This window comes from Strix aluco, chromosome 7 (assembly GCF_031877795.1).
Source record: "Strix aluco isolate bStrAlu1 chromosome 7, bStrAlu1.hap1, whole genome shotgun sequence".
Taxonomy (NCBI): Eukaryota; Metazoa; Chordata; class Aves; order Strigiformes; family Strigidae; genus Strix; species Strix aluco.
Window position 1 is genome coordinate 13934335 of NC_133937.1, and position 21952 is coordinate 13956286.

The 21952-nt window shown below is 39.4% G+C and overlaps 1 protein-coding gene across 4 annotated transcripts in view; it reads right to left on the reverse strand.

Annotated features, from left to right (window-relative positions):
• LOC141925836 (L-threonine ammonia-lyase-like) overlaps positions 1–21606 on the reverse strand; it is a 32545-nt gene extending 10939 nt beyond the window's left edge. The window contains exons 1-11 of one of the 4 annotated variants that reach the window (XM_074830522.1): positions 21391–21606; positions 17854–17880; positions 14290–14632; positions 9779–9895; positions 8643–8884; positions 4253–4418; positions 3723–3819; positions 2738–2813; positions 2011–2136; positions 634–801; positions 262–319 (exon numbers count right to left, since the gene is read on the reverse strand). In XM_074830522.1, the coding sequence (XP_074686623.1) occupies positions 262–319; positions 634–801; positions 2011–2136; positions 2738–2813; positions 3723–3819; positions 4253–4418; positions 8643–8884; positions 9779–9895; positions 14290–14632; positions 17854–17880; positions 21391–21491 (1521 nt within the window). In that variant the 5' untranslated portion in view covers positions 21492–21606. Of the gene's footprint in view, positions 1–261; positions 320–633; positions 802–2010; positions 2137–2737; positions 2814–3722; positions 3820–4252; positions 4419–8642; positions 8885–9778; positions 9896–14289; positions 14633–17853; positions 17881–21196 lie in introns of all 4 variants that reach the window. The other 3 variants (XM_074830519.1, XM_074830520.1, XM_074830523.1) reach the window with 3 other exon arrangements.
• Between the last annotated feature and the right edge of the window lie 346 nt (positions 21607–21952).

Sequence of the window (21952 nt, forward strand, 5' to 3'; positions counted from 1 at the left end):
CAATGGTAACAGCTGGAGTATTTCACCCACGGTGTCGCAATAGCAGGTAAAACAGGTCCTGTATTATTTATACGCCTGCTAAGTGTTTGGTGAGGCAAGATGCTGTATAACACAGAAGAAATTATCTATCACACTGCTCCCCAAATCATTGTGCACACTCTATTGGACTTCTTCAACATAGTCATAAAGAGATAATGGAAAACAGAATGAACTAGGGGAGATCAGTACTTCTGGAGAAACTGAAATTGTGTCTCATCTTACCTCGACGGTGAACAGCTCAGATGTCACAAAAGTCTGTTCTTGTTTGATATCCAAAACTCTAGATCAAATAAGAGATAAATTAGAGATCACAACAATCCTTTGTCATTGTAAAATAGTTTCTGTAAGTGTTTGCACAGTAGCTATCTTTGCTGCTTTCTGTGTTAGCCACATATTCTATGAGGCAAAGGTGCTTTCACATTGGAACAAAAATGAAGGAAATAAAAGTTTTTCTGAAATATAAGAAGAAAAAACCCTTTGATTAATTAGTTACTTACAGACTTGCCTTCAGAGAACATTTGGAAACATGTCAAAATCTTTTATAATCTTTATACTATTCTGTGATTATATTTCCCTACTATTAGTCTGATTTACCTTGCTTCTTCCCGAGCCAAAATCTCCAGTAGCTTTGAAATGTCTCCTGGGCAGTCAGAAAGCACAAGGGAAAATCTGCACACTCTGTTATCAAGGGTCAGAGCACGAGCTATGCACTGTTGCAGTAAATGTAACTCCAGGTTTCCACTGCATATAACAATTGCCACTCTGAAAACAGAGAGAAAAATAGCATTTTTGATTAGCACTTGTCTGTGCAGAGGAACCATAACTCACAGACATTGTATACAATATCAGCTTAAGATCTGCTAGGACCACCCTTCAATAAATGTGTATTACATGTCAGAGGGGCTCCTGGCTCTAGTATCCATTTGTGGGCAGGCAGTGGAAGCCTAGAAGCTGGCTGCATCCGTTGGTCTGAAACTTTGTTTTCATTTTGCATCTCCTTCAGATTTTAGTTTTGTTAGAGATAGTTAGCTGGAGCATTCTAGTTCTGTTTCAAATTTTAAAAATGTGACATAATTCCCTGGAAGTTCTGAGTTTCAGCCTCTTAATGGTTAGATATCATGTATGTGCAAGGCACTCATTAACCATTAATTAAATCCATCTCAACCCTGCAAAATGAGTGCAGAAATGTTTGAAGAGCAAGTGAAGAGCCACATGGTTAGTGCATGGTAATCTCTCTCTGCAGAGTCAAACCTGACCTCTTTAAACCTTTGCATTTTCTCTTTTATCTTAGCTATACTGAGCTGCAATTTGTTGCTGCTCTGTATGTACTCTGTCAGCTTCTTCTGAAGAATTGCCTCAGCAGTATTTTAGTGTACAATGCTGTGCAATGGAAATTTTATTTTGTCTTGCGTTCATGTATATTTAAATACATTCTGGGCTATATCCTGAGCCAAGGCTCAATCCTCTTAAGTACTGAGCCCAGATCCAAGAAAGCACTTACCCACACATTTAATGCTGAACACAAGGGTAATCTCATTGACTCTCTGAGCAGGAGTTTCTGGCACAGGGAGGCACTAGGCGAGTGCAGAAGACAGCCTAGCTCCTGTTCTACCACAGACAGGGCTGATTTCTATAAGTGAAGGCAACTGGCTGACAAGAGCAGGACGCTCTCCTGGCAGATGTGACCATGCCCTCTGGAGCTGTGTGTAACTGTCATTCCCCCAACCATTTGAGAATACAGGAAAATGACAAGATTTGTCTGGTCTCCAGGCTGACATTTGTCTTTTTCAACATGGTCTTCTGACCTGTGAGTGGTCTCTTCAGCCTGAAGTAGATGCCACAGATAGACTGCCAGTTCAGCGGCAGGAACTGCCTTGTCACTCAAGTGGCTTCTCTCTCTCCGTTTCCTGGAAGCAAGGCACTCAACCCCATGCTTTTGCCACAGTTCTGTGTTTATAATAGCTGCCATACCTTTTACCCTTCAACTCAGGCAGCTTCCCTGCAACCAACGCTGCAAGTCCAATGGCCCCATCTGCATCAACTGTGGCTCGCTCATACTCCAGCAGTCTCAGCATTGAAATGAGGATGTCCTCCTCCCTGAAGGCAAAAAAGTTATGTCAAAAGAAAACAGAAGAGCTACCAAAAGCAGAAGACAATATATTTATATGTAAAGGGATTCCTTCTAGCCTTCTGGGTACACAACAACCCCAAGCTGGTGTTACAGCAAGCTGTGCTGGTGGGAGTGAATGTGCATCTCAGTCTTAGTTATTAACTGAAAGTCAGGATGGTATTTTTTTACTAGAACCATTGTACGAGATAAACCCTAGCAGTAAGTATATTGTGCCAACTTGGGCTTTCAGTGAAGATTTAGAAGTTTTGCCACAAGCTACCTTCAAGTGTTGCAGAACTCAACAAGGACAAGTTTTACACCCAGAGCATCACTAGGTACTAGCAGCAGGTGAAGTTTTGGCCAAAGGAGTCAGATATGTGGGATTGGGTTCAACGCCTTCAGTGGCCCTCTTGGAAGGAAAGGCACCCCACCATCACCATGCTCTCACAGTGTGTGCGTGATTGCAACTCCTGCCAACCAGCTCTCCACTGTACATGAAGAACAACAATGCCCTGGTGGTACCAGACACTTTTCATATACAGCAGTGTTCACCCAGTATTATTCATGTCACAGCTTTTCTTCACCTACCTCACAGCAACAACTTTGTCCACAAGATTCCCGGTCAGCTGCAAAGAATTGCTGCCAAAGCAAAGTCCGCTCACATCTGTAGATTCCAAAAGACAAAAACATGAAGATGGCTGCTCTAGACAAATTCAATGTTTTTTAGAGTCCTCACTGTTTTGTGCCCTTAATGAGTGCAGCACACTGCTGTTATATGATCTTAAGTTGCTTGATTTTTCATATGACAAAAATGCATTTGGTAATGAAAGACCAAATGTCCTAGGAATATTTTGCCATTTTGGACCCCTTTAGGAAAATTGTGATTCTTTACTGGCACAGTCACACAGCAAGAGTGACCATGTAGCCCAGCACTTTTCACCGTACAATGAGACCTGAAGAGAAGAACCCAGTGTGGCACTGGGTTTATTAGCTGCAGCAGGACAGTTAGCAAAGGAGTGCAGAGACAAGCAGAGCTTACTGAGAGACTTAAGAAGTTGTTTATTTATAAAACTTCCACTTAATCCAAAGCTTCCAGAGATTTGAATGTCAGGTAAACAGGATATTCCTAAATTGCTTAACAGCTGAGGTATTTTGAGCAAATTATATGGAAACAACTGCATGGTTTATAAGCGCTGTTCTTCGAGAACAGTTTTGTGAGTAAACATTTAAGCACTGCATTTTTCTGCCTTTTCACAAATTAGTCTTTTAAACGAGAGTTTTCCCATTGACTTCACTGGTTAAGATACTGCTTGTGAACACAATGGTCAGATAAATACTCTCATATTTCTAAGTATTCACCTGAACATTTCATGTGCACTAGAAACAGTATTGCACCCCAGGGTGGTGGTGGCAGAAATGTGTCAGAAGTTGCTCTTACAGCATGAATTAAATTCTGACTCTTCAAAGGTTTCATTTAATATATGTTTGAACTGAATTAGTAAGAAAAGAATATGGTTGGAGAAATCAATGAAAACCTTTATTTTACCTCCAAAAGAATAATCCATTTTCTTACCTCCATAAAAGTCATGATTGCTGCAAGCCTGGTCTTCAATTGGGTGGCCAGCCTTTAAGGATTGTTGCAATACAGGGAAACTGTCAGATTCAACCCCCTGGGGAAGACACATGTTGTCACTTCTTTATTGATTCAGTTATAACAGAAGTTATCACTAAAGCAGACACCAAAAAAGCTACACAAAGTTTCTTCTTAGAATTAACAATTAATTTCAAATTGCATAATAACTGTGCTATCACTAAATTTATCCTGTGGCTTACTTGGGGCCAAACTTTTCCAGTAAGAAATAATTTCAAAACACAGAACTGGATTTGGAAGATTTTTCCTTAAATCCAGGCAAGCAGCCAAGGCACAGGAGACTTCCCAGGCTCACAGTGGCTCTTCTTCTTCATAAAGCCCAAGAGCACATTTAGTCCTGGTCCCCAGAATGGCAGTGTCTGCCAGTGTATCACTAGATACCAGTGTCTTTTGAAAATATCTGTCATGAAAGCTGTCAAAATTGAACACTTTACAGGTGAAAGGAAACTTACAATTACAGAAATGTGTGGGTTGAGGTGTTTCAGTGCAGCAGCTGACCCTGCCAGCAAGCCACAGTGGCCTCCTGCAGGGAAAATCACTGCGTCCAGCTTTGGGACCTGCTCGTACACCTCCAGCCCCACGGTTCCCAGGCCCGACAGGTAGACAGCACTATCCTCCCTGTGGGAAGGAAGGGTACAGCTCAGCAGGGTTCACAGTTGTCAACACAATAATACTTCAGTCTACTACCTTAAAGACATCGTTCAGCAGAAAAAGATACACACTAGAGTAAATTACCAGTATGAGGGCAGGAGGCGATACAACAGGACACTGCCATCAGACAGATCATCGTGTGCTGTGTAAAGTGTGATGTTACCTACTGGGAGAAAATCTGTGCCTTGACAAACTCCCCAAACAGCCTTCAGGGCAAAAAAGCACGTATCTCTATTGTTACCAGCATCAGGTTTTTACAGAGCTGGTAAGACAGAAGCTGTTTTCCATTGCCGTCACTAGCTTATGCTTCATAAATTTTAAATGTGGCAGTCCAAACTGAAAGCAAAGTCTCAGAAGGAGATCTCCTTCTCTGTATTTATAAGTGGAATTTAGTGTTTACGATAAATGGGAATTTTCATGAAATCTAAGCACTGTGTTCAACCTCACAAATATCAAAGATATCGCTACAGAGTTAAATCTTTCCACAATCCAGAGCCAATATCTGATACCTTCACATTACTCTGGAAGACTCTGGAAGGGTAAGAGAAGCATTTAGTCATGCCAAAATACTCACTGGTAAAACACTTTCAGGCAAAGGTAATTTAATGAGCAGAATAGGGACAAATAGAGTCAAAAGTTTGAAGAAAAGTGCATTGTACAGTCACACAATTGACTTGGATCTATTTCTAAAAGCTGTTTTGCATTTTATTTTAAAATTAGCAATGATGTAAATGTAGAATAATATATTAACAAAAAAAATGAAACCTCTGTATGACTGTATGTTCTGGTTTTTCTGGAAAATGGTTAAGCAAACAGAATTATAGATCAAATGACTTCATTTGATTTACTTGATGCAGGACATTCGGGTACCAGGAAGCTATGCTTTTATTACTGTTAGACTTGCACAGAAAGGCTCAGCACAGGAGCACAGAATGCCTGCAAGGTGAAGACCAAGGCCCTCTTGAGAAGTTACTTCACATATATAGCAAAAACCAGCAAATTCCTCAGGTTGAGAGTCTATATAACTACACAAGAAAGGATGGGAGGAATGAACTTTCACTCCTGTAGCACAGCTAGAGACGGTGGGGTGGGTAACTGAACCCTTGAATTTATTGTCTTTATCAAGATACTGAAGGAGCTTTTTCTTTTCATATGTGACAAAATATATCACTGGTCTCCTGAACAATTTTTCTGGAGCCTCATTCGCAAATAAGATTCAGAACTGAGTTTGCAGAGTTACCCTTGCCATGGTTACATGGGAAACCGTGGAGACCTACAAAAATGAATGAGGACCTGGGATGTTCAATTTGCAAGAAAAACTACTCAACTCAAAATTCTGTCTAAAGGAGACTGCTCTGGGCACGGAGATTTATTAGCAGTTTGAATGAATGTTTCAGGTAATCACTTTTTCCTCGCTAACGTCTAGTTAGAACACCAGTTCACTGATCAGCCTCCAGCTTTTTATAATGAAATGAGTTATTTTATTGCACTGTGACTGGTTACTTTTGCTTTGTGAAAGCAAACATATCTCTTTCAGTAGCATATGCCATTGAGGGAAAAATCAAAGAAAAAGGCAGATAAATCTAAAGACTGCAGATTTAAATAAGCATTTTTGAGTCAGAGCTAGAAATCTGGGCATTTACCTTCTGTAATGTGCAATAGATAGATCAGCAATCAAAGATGGGCTGTCAGGCTTCAGGTTTCCAATGAAATTTTGACATAGCAGCTCACAGTCTCTGTTCCCCTGATCTGCAGGTAAGGGGCTCAAAAGCTATTGGTTGTCCTTCATAGAGTAACAGACTAACCAGATCACAAATGAACAAGGATCAGGTCTGATCAGTATTTGGATATGGACTTACACAAGAAAAAACTGGACTCTCAAGGAAGGAAGGTGTGTAATTCAATCTGTAGCACTCTTACCTCTGATTCACAAATCAATCTTTCTCACATCATCCCAGAGATACTGTGTTACTTACTGGCAATCTTCACATTGCATTTATAATGAGGTCCTGAACATCTATAGTTATTATAAATCCCATATTACCTAAGCAGCAATTAGGTAGACTTAATGATTGAATTCCAACTTGAAAAATCACATTTCCTTCCTGGAATTTCACAGGAAGTTGTAGTTGGATAAAAGTTTCCTTCCTCTAATTGAACTCTTGCATGATCATTTTCATAACACAGTATTTTAATTGCACTCAAGAAATGGGAAGACTTGACACTGACACACCCAACTACAGGACATTACCCGTGCAGGTAAAACTAAAGATGGTCACGGAATGTCTACTTCAGGAAAGAAAGAATGTATTGTTGGTTAAGGAGATCCAGAGACAAAATTGCTAGGGATTTTATGCAAGCTAGACTTAAACTGAAATAAAATGACATTTCAGAAGTTCCATTCTAAAGCACAGGAGATCAACTGATGTTTTAAAGACAGCTTCGGCAAGCGACAATGACAGTGTATCAGACACACATTGAAGATGGCGGGTTATCCATATATGCATACATCTCTCTGGGAAAGTTCTCCCAGTCTACTCCTAACAAAATACTTTTCAGACATCCCATTATGAAAAAGCTCACAATTTTAGTGGCGTTTCTTTATCTTTTTTTTTTTTTCCCTCAAGAATGTGAAAAATTGCATCTGTGAGGTTTTAATTAAACATAATAACAGATTGAATAACTGTTTCTTGTAACCTGAAATACCTGTTTCTTGTAGTTTGAAACCTGAAATAAATCAGACTGCTTTCATATTATTAATGGTAATGTGTACGTTTAGAGTTCCTCGATGCTAGATGCTGAAGTCCTTCACATGCATTATCCCTGGAGTTTCATGAACCTGGAGAATATCTACTTTATGTAACACAAATAATTATTTTGGGAGGAGGGGAAGATTAAACATGAAATTACAATACAATAATTTAGTTCTTATGTGCAAACGTGATAGTTGATGCAAGTCAGCTGGGAGTTAACACACTGATTGAAAAATGGCTGACAAGTTTGGAAATCACAAGGTTATGGAAAGCTGTGGTTTTCATAGAGAGCCTAAAAGGGTTTAAAATTCAGTGGGATCTAAGGGACCTCATTCCCTTGTGTTTCTTTGAAAGTCTCAGTCTGGGACAAGATTGTACTCAGGGTGACAGACAAGGCACACCAACCACCTCCATGGATCGTTTGCTGCTGGCAGGGCTAACAGTGCAGTTGAAGAGTAGTTTTTAATGTTGCCTCTCCAATAAACCAGCTGGGAAAGAAGTGAGGACTTTCTTCATTCTGCTCATTCTGGGATTCTCTTTCCAAGCAACATGACTCATTATTACTATGTTTAATGCAGGAGTGCCTGGGAGCCAGCGGGGGATGGCCACTCACTGCAGTAGGTGCCGTACAAACACAAAGTGGTGGACAAAGCCTGGGGAGGGAGAATAACATTCCAGCTCAGTGCATCAGAGGGACCGCCGGCTACCTCATGCTAGTGATTAATCCCTTCTCACTTTTGGAAATATTACTTGAAAAAAAGGCAAGAAAAAAAAGAAAATGGAAGGGAAATGTGGAAGGCACTGCAGAGAGAAAAGGAAAAAAAGGGAAAACAGATCAGTTCTAAACATTTTTGTGTGTCTTATCTTATTCTAATCATGTTTTTATTAAATTGGGCTTGTTCAATGACCTGAAATAGTTCAAACTTACATATATTTAAAGTAAGTAAGGATGAATATAAATTTGTGAAGTAGCATCTTAATCCTCTTTTTTCAAGGCAGAATCACAGTTTTGTCAGTCATACCAGATATGCAAAAATTTTACAGCATTAACCTTCTCTTGCTCTACACTATATCACTGAAGCCTTTGCATTAAAGATTGGCTTTTACACACCTTACTCCAGAGACCAAAAATGAATGCTAACCTTAATGCTTTCTGACAGGGTTCATAAAGAGTTAACATACATCAATTATCATACTAACCCACATCATTCCTAATCAGGAGCTTGCCTAATTTGGGGGGAGTGTTTCATTTTGGTTTCCATCACAAACTGTTATAGAAAGATTAGTGATTCGTGCCTGGGAATATGTAACTGTCCATACCCCAGGTAATGGGAACATTTTGATGACCTGTGATCAAATTTTAATGAAACTAATTGTTTTTGCAGAGCTGTGCAAATATTTAATTTAATCTTTCTAATCAGCCTGACCTTCCACTTACTCTTCAAGGTAGAGGTAACCATTCTCCTGCGCCAACCTTCTTGCGTGCGTCTGGGAATCCTTAGCTGTAGTTCCATAGGATATAACCATGGCACCGTACTCACGGCACGTTTTCACTCTGGCTGGGGACGTGCTGGTTGACATGATGACAAATACTGGAATACGGAGTTCCGAGGCATGGTAAGCAACAGCCATGGAAAAGTTACTGTCCGAAGCCACAATCACTCCCTTTCTTTGCTGATCCTAAAAAACAGTGTTGCTTATTGCACATTATATAGTGTCACAAAGTTGTCCCATATGATCCTGGATCATTCTAATGGTCTGACTTCCTTCTTTTTCTTTACTAGACTATCATATTATGATACAGTATATGCATGTCTGGCATAATCTCAAGATTTACACACAGAGCTAAGACAGAACAAGATCAATCTGTTTCTGCACTCCTCTGGGTTCAACTCTTGTTCCATTGGAATCAGCTGCAAAACTCCAGCTGATCCCAGAAGAGGTGATATCTGGCCCCTCAGAGCTGATATCTGGTTCCTCTTCCCTGCCTGCATGAAATTATTTCATTTCAGGTTTCCCTTTAACAGAGGGATTTATTCATATTATGACAAAAGTGCAGGAATAATCACTGTTTCTGGGCTGCTGTATCATGACAATTATAATTATTATTGTTGCAGGGACTCAATAATCTCATACGACAAATGATAAACAAACTATTAATGTAATGATACTGAAATTCATTACAAAATCAACTGGTGATATAGATCCTTCTCATCACCCATTGTAACTCACTTTCATCATCATTTAAAGTTTGTGGTTTCAACACGTCAGAACCATAGTACACATACAAACACCATCATCTAAATGCCACAGAAAAACACTAGTATTTACATTTTGCAAGCTTTTCTTTCAAATATTTTTAAGCATTTCAACAGCAGATCCACCAAGCATAAATAACAAAGTATTTTACATTCAGATACTTGCAAACCTATCTATGTTGTTCAGCACAATGGTTCAAAAGGCAAGAAACACTACAATTCCATGGATAATACAGGTAAAACTATCTTTAATTCTGCTCCATTTTTGTGAAGCAGACAAATTGATTTATTTTTAAACATTGGCATTTTGTTATACCTGAGGCAATGATGTCAGAAGGTAAAGTACACCTCGTTCCTTCACAGATCCCGTGTACTGGAGGAACTCTTTCTTTAGGTAGATGTCCATTCCATACTGCTTGGATAGCCTAGAATACTGGAGTATAGAAATGTTATTATGGGGATATATCTAAAATTAAGAAAAAACTTCCACACCCCATCATCTCTCTGGTGAGGCATGCATTCAACTGCTATGTATGACCTCTAAAAAGTAAAGTTCATAATCTGTTTCTTTAGATGTACATGACAGTGTGTTGTCACCTACCAGATTCTTCTGGTTTATGGAATTAATTTTCAAACTCACAGCAATGAAATACGTACCCCATACCCACTACAAATTCTGAAAATAGCACTTATTTTGGTCTTACTGTTCAAATACAGATATTAAAATAAGTATTTTCAATTATTTCAAAAAACAACCTATGGTCTGATATTTTAGCACTTGCCAGAACTGAATATTGAATATCCAAACAATAAGGTCATCTCCTAATAGATACAAAAACAGTTAGAAAATTCCTCCTTGAGTGCCATTATGACTCTGCTATGGTTTCTGCCACTGATTCATTACTGAATATTGTCCATTTTGTGTCCTATGACATTAGTATGACATTAGTAAAGACACTTCTTATTTGAAGAATGATGGAAATAATACAAAATTTTTCCCAGGTTTGCAAGTATAAGCAGCAGCTGTTTGAAAATGCTCAGTGTTTGGAACAGAAAGGATTGCTGAGCTGAGAGGAATTAGCAAGCATAATACATGTCATGCAGTGTCTAAGTGCATGATTTTTTAAATTTTTTTTTTTTAATGGCAAACCTTTATCAGTTTTTATAGGAAGACACAGCATGCATCACCATATTAATTTCCTATTACCATATTATCTAAAACAAGAGTTTTAAACAAGATAACTTATGAAATAGAGCTGTAGTAAACTTGTGGGTTCCAGTTCCCTAGGCTTACTGCATCTCTATTTCATAATCTGCTCTATTTCTTCCATTGGCTGCCAAAGCAAATGAGGACCTGGGGATTTTGGGGATCAAGCCCTCATTTATGATAAGTCACAAAGAGACATAGATTAAAAGACAGCATGACAATATATTTTAAATATTTATCTTAAAAAGTATCTGGCAGTGTCATGTATACGGTGTACAGTGTACATAGTACATATGTTTTTCAGACTGTGGGACTGCCAAAGTGCATTTATATAAACTAAATATATTGGAAACAGATACTTGCTTTAAGGTATACAATTAAACTAAATATTTCAGATTAATGTTTCAAGGCTTTTTTAGTGGATTTACAAGCATATGTTAAATTCCTCACCCATAGATGGGGCCAGATTTTCTATTTTGCTTCTGAATATCCTGCAATAGGAGCTACCACTTGCTGCTCCTTTGCAAATTTGGCTGCAGAACTGAAAGAATGGAAAGTGCTTAGTACACTAATAGGATAATAGTTTATATCCTAAACAGCCTAATCTATGGATAATGCCTATGCAAAACAGAACAAGAACACTAGACAAGGAACACTACTTTACTAGTTCTTCACATACCATTCTAGTTTTATAATTTTTGGTTTTGTAGAGAATGTTGGAACAATGAGAAAAAGGATTTAAGGAGATGAATCCTGTGACTTTATAAAATTGCTAAGTCTCCTACATTTAAAATGTGTGTCAATAAGTACTCTTCACCACAGAGGTGGTGTACTTGAGATTATTATTTTTTTTCTTTAATTCTGATACTCAATATTTTAACTCTTTAGGTTACCTTTTTCTGCTTCCTTTAACTGAGGCTTTTTTCCATGTAGCCTGAATACAGCAATTGCTTCTAACAAAGGAGGTTTTCAGTGCTATTTTCAGCTGTACTGACCTAATGCATGGCCTTGTAAGATTCATTGAACCAACCTCTAAGTTTTACCTTTTAACACCGTGATCTTACCTAGGGACTACAGATTCTGTGTCTAATGTACAACACACAGCACAGCCTCCATTTGGCATCCACAAAGCTAACACAAAACAACCCTTAAAGCTCTTACATCAATAACCAAACTAAGTGCCCAATTTAATGCTAATTCCTTGTTGTCCTATACTCACTACCTCTGTAACATCTGTTACAATCACTCATGATGCCATATCTCAGCTCCAGGCAAACTCCTGCATAAGGATCCAGAATGTTCCCTCCATGGTCTTACTTGCAGGTTAGGAATCCCCCTGTAAAGTGATTTCTCCATTCAATTAACTGAATGGGTTATAGCCATGCTCAGTTTTTTAATCCCAACAGATGTCCCTGAAAAGGGCTCTTACGTCTCAGTGATGAGTTGAAATAAAGGTTATCAGTGTTGTTCTTGACATCTCTCTACTTTCAATACTTTCCTTTTGAATAAGTGCATGAAACATATACTAATGACTTCTGCAGGAATATTATTTTGAATAGCAACAGTCGTGGTCTATTTTCACACTAAAACAAGTGGGGATATAGGCTTTCCACTATTCTGATCATCCCAAAAGGACAGTTTACTAAAAGAGACTAAAGAAAGCCAGCCTGTTTGGCTTGGCACAGTAAATGCAGAAAGGGGATACAACCATGTTGCATAAATCTACCAGGGACACCCAAGAGAAAGGAACTATGTAAGTTGAGGGGCAAAGCTGCCTGAGAACAAATGGTGTGAATTAGCCAAAGAAAGCTTCAGTACTTGTGAGCAGGAGCACGATCGGTTTATGAAAAGTTTGGTATTAACAGATGCCTGCAGGAGCAGAAGATGGACTCAGTGGTGCAGTCTCGCCTTTTCCTACATTAGGATGTGTTGAGAGCAAAAACATGGCTCAGGGGATGGAGCTGAGATAGACTTTACTAGTTTGACAGAAGTGCACGACACCATGAGCTGCAGGGAAGGGATGATCCAGGCTATCAAAGGGTACAGAGCTAGCTAGTTCTGCTTTCCAAATTAAGCCCTGACACTCTCCCTGCCCATTGACCTACCTTTGTGCAGCCAGATTAAACCCATCTAACAAATATGACCAGAGTTGTCAATTACAGAGAAGTGCAGTGCTCACTACTTGCAATACACATGCAAATCTTCCTGGGACAGTTTCTCCACAAAAGCAAAAGACTGACAAGATTGACACTTCTGTCTAGAGCACTGACTGTGCTCTCAAGCATGACAGTCAGAGTTTTGGTGACAAATGATGCAATGTGCAGAGTTTGGTACGCTCCCTCTGTTCTCCCAGGCCCTGTGCACCCGACCACCCGTGCTGCACATATGTTGGCCCACTCCCTCCACCTTCCCAAGCAAGCCAACTTTTCCGCTCTGAAAGGAAATCCAGGTACAGCTGTCAGGATGGTTTACTCCCGAGTCACTCTGAACAGGCAGCATATGAATACAAAGTGCATTCAGTTTGACTCCCTGCACTCTGGACAACACTACCCTGCAAGTTTTTTGTGCCACATTACAGCCCCAAAAGGCCTTGTATCATGCCCTCTGTCATGAGACACACTTCTTCAATGGTATGTTGAAGTTATTAGGAAATCTAAACTAAAAAAACCCCACCAAAAGTAATTATGATGTCTCTGGATCAGCAGGCTCCATCTGGGAACCAGGAGATTTTCTGCGCCTTGCAGACCCAACCACTTTGCTCCAGGGACTGTTAACCCCATGTTAGACATAAAAGTTCCTTTCCCTGTCGAGGCCAGAAAAACAATCCACAGCCAGTGAGGCTGGTGGGGTGACCCAGGTCAGCAACAGGGAGGGAGGGATTCATCGAGAGAGTGATTTGGGGCTGCTGCTATGAATTGCCACTTGGCAAAGACACTCTTTTGACCCACTGCAGGGAAAGGAAGAGATTAGCCACAGAGTGCCTACAGCAGCCTTCATGAAGAGCTCCCAACAGTAGAAATACATTACAAATTAAATCGTTTGTCACTGTACTTCTCTTATGCTTTAGCAAATGCTTGTACATTTATGGGAATGCCTCAGTCATTTTCATACCTAGACTGATCAATAGGTGCATATGTGTGTGTGTGTATCTCAATGTTCTTGTTTTGTTGAAGACGCATGTGGCAGAACCACCTGGTTACAGAACATATCCAGCCTTGCCAGGTTGGCCAGGCTAGGAAGGAAAATCTGTACCTTCAAACTCTCCAAATATGAGGGCTTGTTCCAAATCAGACCCTCCCACAAGACTGCTTACCCAAACACTGATAGTCCACCAGCCTCAACTCAGTTTCCTCGTAGCAAGAGTTTTTCACCAGGAGCATAATACCACAATGCATTAAGTCTATGCCTAATGTGGTTTATCCTTTGTTTACAGATCACTGCAATCTTTGAGGATTTAGATTAGTGTAAACAAGTAAGAAGAAAACTAAATATGAACATGAGACATCTTACACAGATCTATCTGCTGCAACTCACACATACTCTTCATTCATTTCTGATCAAGTTTTATAAAGAAAACAAAAGAAATACCAAGAGAATGCAAAGCCATATAAACTCCCTACCATGCATGGGGTTTTCTGAACACCGCACTGGATTTTGAAAGCTGCTGCACTAATATCTTCAAATCGAATCAGCTTGTTACAGCTTGACAGGCTGGTCCTACTGCTTGACTGAGGGATGCGGGAAAGGGCATCCCTAAGTAACTCCTCGTTACGGTTCACTATCTTCATTTCCCAGGTCTTCACATCCCCGTTCAGGTAATCCTCCTCACCAAAATCTTTCAGTCTCTCAGGGCTGATAGAGGGTGGCTTCTGCCCAATAAGGCCATTTCTTACTGGCCCATCCTTACAACAGTGAAGATCACAAAGTGCTGGGGCATCTTGTTTCTTTATTTTATTGTCATCCCTAAAAGCAAATAAAGAAACTTGTTAGGAAAGCTTGGATGATTAAAGGCTTGACATTTATCGTTTAAGAAGGATGCACATCTCAGCTGCTTTTTGCAAGCCTCAAATAGGCAAACTGAATTATTACTGTCATATTACCTTATCTTGTAGGTGGATTGAAAGCTACTGTAACCAGCCAGCTTTTAGAAAAGCCACAGATAACCTGGCACATGGACAAACTGGGAAACTGTCATACCCAAGCAAATAAGAAAGATATAACATGTTGTCTGGGCAGCCAGACCTTCCTCAGTACTCAGTCTCAATTGGCAATGATCCCAGTTCAGTGCTTCCAGAAATTCTGGAATAACTGGAATTGTATTTGCTATATGCAACTTCATGTGTTTCAAAAAAAAAGCAAATAGCTGCTGCAGAGCATTCCCTAATACTATTAATAGCAGTAGCAAATGTCATTATGTTGTACACAAGAGGTCTGCTTCTTTGCTCTTGCATTCTTGCAGAGCATACTCTTGACAGTTGTCAACTGCCTCGTGACAGGAAGAAAATTACTTTGATAAGGGATAACAATTACATCCTACTGCAGAGCTAAAGAACTAGGTCTCCTGATCTCCAAGTTAACACTTCATAAATAAAAACACCTGTAGATAAGACAACACTGTGATGACACACAAACCTCCTTCCACAAGAAACTTTGGAGAGACAACACTTCTACAAAAATTTACCAGTTTTCCTTCAACTGCCTTACTCTATGGTCCACAGTGTTCAGGAGTTCACAAGCGATAATATAGTGTAGGATTTTGCAGCCCTACTAACAAATAAATGTAAAACTTCTAGGAATTCTTGGAATTTGGAGAGTAATGTGGGGGAAAAGGAGCATTAAGCAGAAGACCAGTGCTTTGGAAAAGAGCCAATACCATCCTGGTTTGTGGCTATAATTACACAGAAGGTATAAGCCCCTCTACATGAAGGACTCAGTATTAATCTATTTGGAAGAAACGTTTTCTAAAAATATACATGTTAAAATATGTCAGAGATTTCACCATCATCTCCAACAAAAAACATTTACCATTTTCATAAAATTCATCAGCAGGGCTGGCTAAAAGAAATGTTCCCCTAGTTTTACAGCAGTGATCAGCACTGTAATATACACTGTAATAATTTCCAAAAAGAATTTAAAAATATTTAGAGACAGCTGCTTTTTGAGCAATTGCCCCACTTGTGGCAGTCATCCGTTTTCTTTGTGGTCCCAATAATCTTTGTCAGTAGCTCTGCCTCCTATTACACTTCCAGTTGTTCCACTGAGGACTTCACATAACAATATAGGCAACATAAAAGGTTTTGTTATTTGAATCAAGTAATGTACCAGTAGCATCAACCATTCTGTATATCCTCACAGGAGACAAAAAGGACAATTTTTGTAGCAAGGTCTTCTCTCTCCAAAATTAATGAGAACACTAATTTTCTAAGATAAATAAAGTATTTAGACATTTATAACTTGTTTATGTTGAAACTTGTGATTTAAAATATTTTCCCAAAACCATATCTTAAAGCTGGTACATCCAAACAGCAGGCATTCTGCCTTCAAATTAAATAGGTTATCAAGTAGCTCTATTCCACACTTCTCTGCATTTCTGCTCCTTTGGGGTTAGAGCGTTGGAACACTTCATAAAGATGTTAAGCTTCCAGTGTTACTTCTCATGCATATTAGTTAACTTAATGTAAAAATGAGAATCAGATCAGATTGCCTTTCCATGAACTTGTTACAGCACAGCCCCTGGCATAAACAACAGCTATCATCATCTAAGAGACCAGATCGCCGTTAAGAGTTCATTCCCTACCTCCCCACAAAAAACCCATTTTCCATATCACAGTAGCCTCTAACTGTTCCAAAAAGAGAAGAACATATGCATCTTTTCTCTAAACATATTATCTAAAATGTTTAGGAAGCATTAGCAATGAATGAAATTTCTTACACTGGCAATGGGTTAAAAGAGTATAGGTAGGGTAAAATACATAGGTAGATAAAAAAATTGTGATTTTTCTAGGTCAATTTTTTTTTTCTGACCGGCATTTGAGATAGGGGGTAAATTCACACCTTTTTCCTTACATCTGTTGCAATCAACTACAAAAAGTCCATAAAAACCCCCCAGCCAAAGATGACCACAAAAAGTCCACTGATGAATGAGAATTCTGCTAGAAAGTACAAACTACAGGGAAATGCCTCACCACACTAGTGCCACCAAATATTTTTATGTGCAAATAGAGACACCAAAATGGGATACTGATTTTTGGCCCTAGTCTTGGATTTTCTTTCTCTGGCAGAACAAAGGAGGGAAGTAAATCAGATTCTCAGTCCTTGATCTGCAGCACAGCTCTCATCTAGTCAGGACTCTGAGGGAGACAACACCTTATGACCACTGGGAAAAAAGAAAAAAAGTCAAACAGCTGTAAAATATGTGTAGGTTTCTCAAGCTTGAGATATGTTTAAAGCACATCTGAAACATTACCATCTCAACATTTAATATGGAAACTATCATCCATTTGCATCTGAAAGGTCAACAGTGTCATTACCAAAGGAATATCATCATGCTATTGTACATGTATGTACTGTATATATTTATTTCAGATTGTTATTCTTCTATGCTTCTACTTTTCATTTACACTAGGTGAATGAATTTTTTCCCTATAGAACCCTCATGGGTGTGTCACACACCCACTGAGAGCTCTCAAACTCCCAAGGTAAACAGTGGGTTGAGGTTTGATAATCCATCACAAACAGGCAACTAATAACCCTGGTGGGTCAGATACATTTGTCTCATCAAACACAGTTCATACGCTTGGTGTAGACCACCTCAGTATGAATTGCTTCTGCAGGAACAGTAAAAGCAGGCAGCAAAGGATGCAAGTGCTCACAAAAAGACAGCACGTGACATCTCATGAACAGTAACAAAATATGGCCCCTGTTCTAGTGATCATGCCCACCAGATACAAATCTGACCCAATATAAATACAAACTCCAACATTATAAAACATTGTTCCTCTCAGATGGATTGCTTTTCCTTTTTTGGAGTATGTCTAGGAAAGTTTTCATAAAAAAGTCTGTTTATTTCCAGCCATAAAACAAATATTCAGCAGGCAAACTTTGTTACATGGTTATAAATTATGACATTTTAACTTCAAAGTGATTAGTAAAAGCAAACATGCAAATACAGTTTATAAACCTACTTTTTCAAGAACAGCTGCTCAGCATAACTGAAAAAAATAAAAGAGAAGATCTGTATGCAGACATCCCATGAATAATTACAGAACTGGAAAAAATATCATTTGTTTAAGCAGATAGCTTTACATAGTTTAAAGTCTCAAAGCCAATGCAAAGACAGTGTGTACCGAAATATACTCTTCGAAAGATAAAAAGCAACAACTCAGGATGAATGATTTTTCTGTTTCAAATTTATTTTCTTGAATATACTTATAATTTTCCTCAAGTTAAATAGCAGTGGGGAAAATAAGTTTGGAAAAACAGTAATATTAATAAAACCAACAAAAATAATTTTGGGAAGCTAAAACACAGTAGTAGTACATACTAAACCTAAAGACCACAACTGTTGCTTTTGTTACAAGGAGAAAGAAATGGCCACGCAGTTAACCTGCAATGACAGGACAATTACATGTCCCCATCAGATGAAGCACACGCTGATTGCCTTCCTCAGGATCCATGAAGCAGACTAAACAGATTAAACTGATATACTGGATCTCTTCAGCTTCTAAAACTGAAGGAGCAAAAAAATCTACAAACTCACAGATGTCCAGGAAATAGCAAACTAGGAAGGATTAGCTGCTGTTTCTCACGGTATAAATGTTAGGGGGGCACCCTATGAAAGTATCAGGCAAAAAAATTTAAAAGTTCCCTTCTTACAGAAAATAATTAGCTAACAGAACTTATTGTCACAGGATGCTATGAAGGACAATGCCGTAAACGGGTTCCTAAAAAAATTGTGCAACTATATGGAAGTAGGTCTAATAGTAACCAATAAACACATCACTGAAGAAGCAAACTGTAATTCAGGAAGCCCCTAAGCACTCACTTGGCAGACTCCATGAAAGTATATGAGAGAAAGCATCTAAGGTGACTTTTATTTTTCTCCAAGCTTCTGTTACTGGCAACCACTACAGAGAAGACGTAGAGGTAGACAGCTCTTTGGTCTCAGCCAGTGTTGCCATTTTGATTTGCAGACATACCCAATGCCAACATTTGGCCCATTTGGCATCTTTTACACCTCTTACTAAATGAGTCACAACAACACATTTTGAGGCAGAAATAAAGTTGAAATTATGGACATACATACCCATGTTACTGCGCTGCTTCACAGGTAGGAATTCAAGTGTCACAAAAGGCAAAGAAATATTAGTATAAGACTGAAAACTTGGCATTTCTTTGTCATTTCTACAGCAGTTTTTATCATCTGCATTCACAATGAAACACACTCACCATTAAGAGGGACTGACAGCACAGTACAAGTTCTGTAGAGTATTTTAGCACCCTTACAGCTCTACACCATGACAAGAATGTCAAAGTCCAACATCTAACTTGGACTGATCAGTGGCATAGTGCAAACTGGCAAAGTGTTAAGCTTGAATACAAATGGCAAGAAGTATCATAACAGAGGACATCTTCACTGCTAGTAATTCTAGGTTACTGCACTGTACAGTGTCTGAGTGTCCTCCAAGAATTACAGGGTGACAAGTAAACTCCCCCAGACATGGGGAAGGGACATGCTAGATCTCTCTTTGACAATACAGTTAAAACAGATCAAAGACAATACTTCACTCAAACATTACTTTATTGAATTACCATTACTTTGTGTAATACTAGTACTTAGAAACACCCGTCTGAGACTGTATCACTCCAACTAGTGGCAATTACAGGATGGAAATTTAGATAGCCAAACCATCAGCAAAGTTATTGTTCCTAAATGACATCACCAACATCTTCCCCTAAACAGAAAGACAAAGTCAGTAAATATGAGCTCAACTTTATTAATAGAAACTGGGGCACAGACAGATCGAGTAACTTTCCTAAGATTCCTGCAGGAAGTTTGTAGCAGGACTACTTATCAGTGTGTCTTAAAGACAAAGAGATCAGGGCTTAGTTACTAGCTTGTATGACACAAATGTTAGGGGATGTCTGCACTGTGACCATCCAGCACAGATAGGTACAAAACAACCAAGCCTTGAGATTGAGCAGGCATTTATAACTCTACTCACCATATAAAGGTCTGACAATACCCTGTGATGTTACACCAGCAACAAATGCAGTGAACAACCAAACTGCATTATCACTTCTGATAAAATATCTCCTTACTTTCAGTAAGTCAGATTTACCAGACCCTGAGCCTAGTACTATATCTGCCTTCATCTGTGGTCATAATCCGTTGCCAGCCTTCAGTATCCACTATGAAAATGTCAGTGCTTACTGCTGGCAATGGCAACTGGGTGTCAGCTGCTAAACAGATAACATGAGAAAAAGTAATCTGAAAGCAAGAAGAGCTCAGAAGGTCACCCCTCTTGGTTATCTCTGCTTCAACACCTTCCCTCAAATGACCCATCCCTCTAAGCAGTTCTTACAGGACATTCACAGCTGTAAATGTCAAATGATCACCACCCAACACTACACACAGTTTGGCAGTTCAAACTCTTCAAGTAATTAAACTTTTTTCCTCTTTAAATTAAACGTATTCTGAGTTTAGAGATTCTCTGGCGATTAATGCATATTCATAATTCACTTAAAGAATGAACAGCATAACCCAAGCTAGATGAAAGAGTGGTCCCGTAATGAAAGGACTGGTTTAAGATTCTCAGAACACATCGCATCATGTATGACTTTGGGCAAGCCATTTCTTCAATGCAGAACTGGGATCTTGTCTTCTCCTTTGGTGTTCTATAAGGGTTTATTAACAGCATTGATCCCACTGAAACTATTTATGTTTTAAATATTACCAACATCTTTGACTATTGTCAGGATACAGGAAATAAGAATTGCCCCTTGTTTATACTGCATATGGCAACACCAAGTTGTGATCTTGCCAGCAGTGTCAAGATCATAAAATTGGGGGAGAAAACAACTATTGAAAAGTTTAAGAGCGAGGTTGTGCAAACAAAACCATGCCACATGGGTGCACCATGCCTCAGCTGGTTGCTATGCAAGGGCACTAGATGTCTCGTAAATTGTCTGCACCATCCAAGCTTGAAAACAGGAATTCAAGAAAACTATAAGCACCATAACAAAGACAACCACAGAACACTCGTAATAACAGGATCTGATACAGGCTATCCCAAGATAAATTTTTAGCAGTCCACAGGCCCGTCTAGGGTTATTTCTAATACCATACTCATGAAGAAATAAAAAAGCTGAACTCCACAGGCTTAAAGTATTCAAATCTCCACTGCTGCTAGTGGATGACTCCAAGAGCAACTCATACCCACAGAACCCTGGGAAGTATTGGAAAATAACAAACAATTTCCTTTTTTTTTTTTTAAGAAAGTAAGGAAAGGAAAATGAAATCATTACCTATACAGCACAGTGACTAAATAAACAACGAGGTGAAGCAAAACTCCAACTACAACACCATAAGGAGGCAGGAGGGGTCCAGGGGTTGTCATGTCCGTGGGTCTGGCCCTGGGTGGACCCTGAGGGCTGACCATGACCCCTGAGGGGGAGCAAGGAGAGCTCTAGCTCTAAGTCAGACAGCAATATTCTCCAACCTTTGCCAGAAAGGATCGTAGTCTTCATCTTCCCTGGAGTAGTCCCTGAGACTTCTGTTTTTTAACACCCTGGAGTAGAGAAACTGTGCTGCAAAATTCATTGTAATTCCCAGTGCAAAGCAAAGCTGGGAGACTGCGGGCTGGGGACACACTTGCCTGTGAGAAGTGCCAGCCCTGCAATGCCTGGGTGGGAAATATTGGGCGATGTGCTGTAAGCAGCTCTCCAGTGCTGGTGGGGGGAGGGAAGTGCCTTTGAGAGAGATGGCTGCTGCTATTTAAAGAGATTATTTCAGAGGCCAACCTGTCCTTGTCAATTTGAGTCAGGGCCTGGATTATGTTTGAGTGACACTGTTAGCAGGACACTTGAAGCTTTAGTTACTTACTGCTTAGCTGTGGAGCATGATCTAGACCTGCTGTAGGGCCCACTATTTAATGGCATGCACTTGGGTAGGCAGAGGCAGAAAGAAAGGGATGCCTTTTTTGTGGTGGCTGAGACACCTGAAGAGATCCTTTAAGGCATCACCAATGGACATGGGTCTTCATGACTGAGGCACAGAGGAGA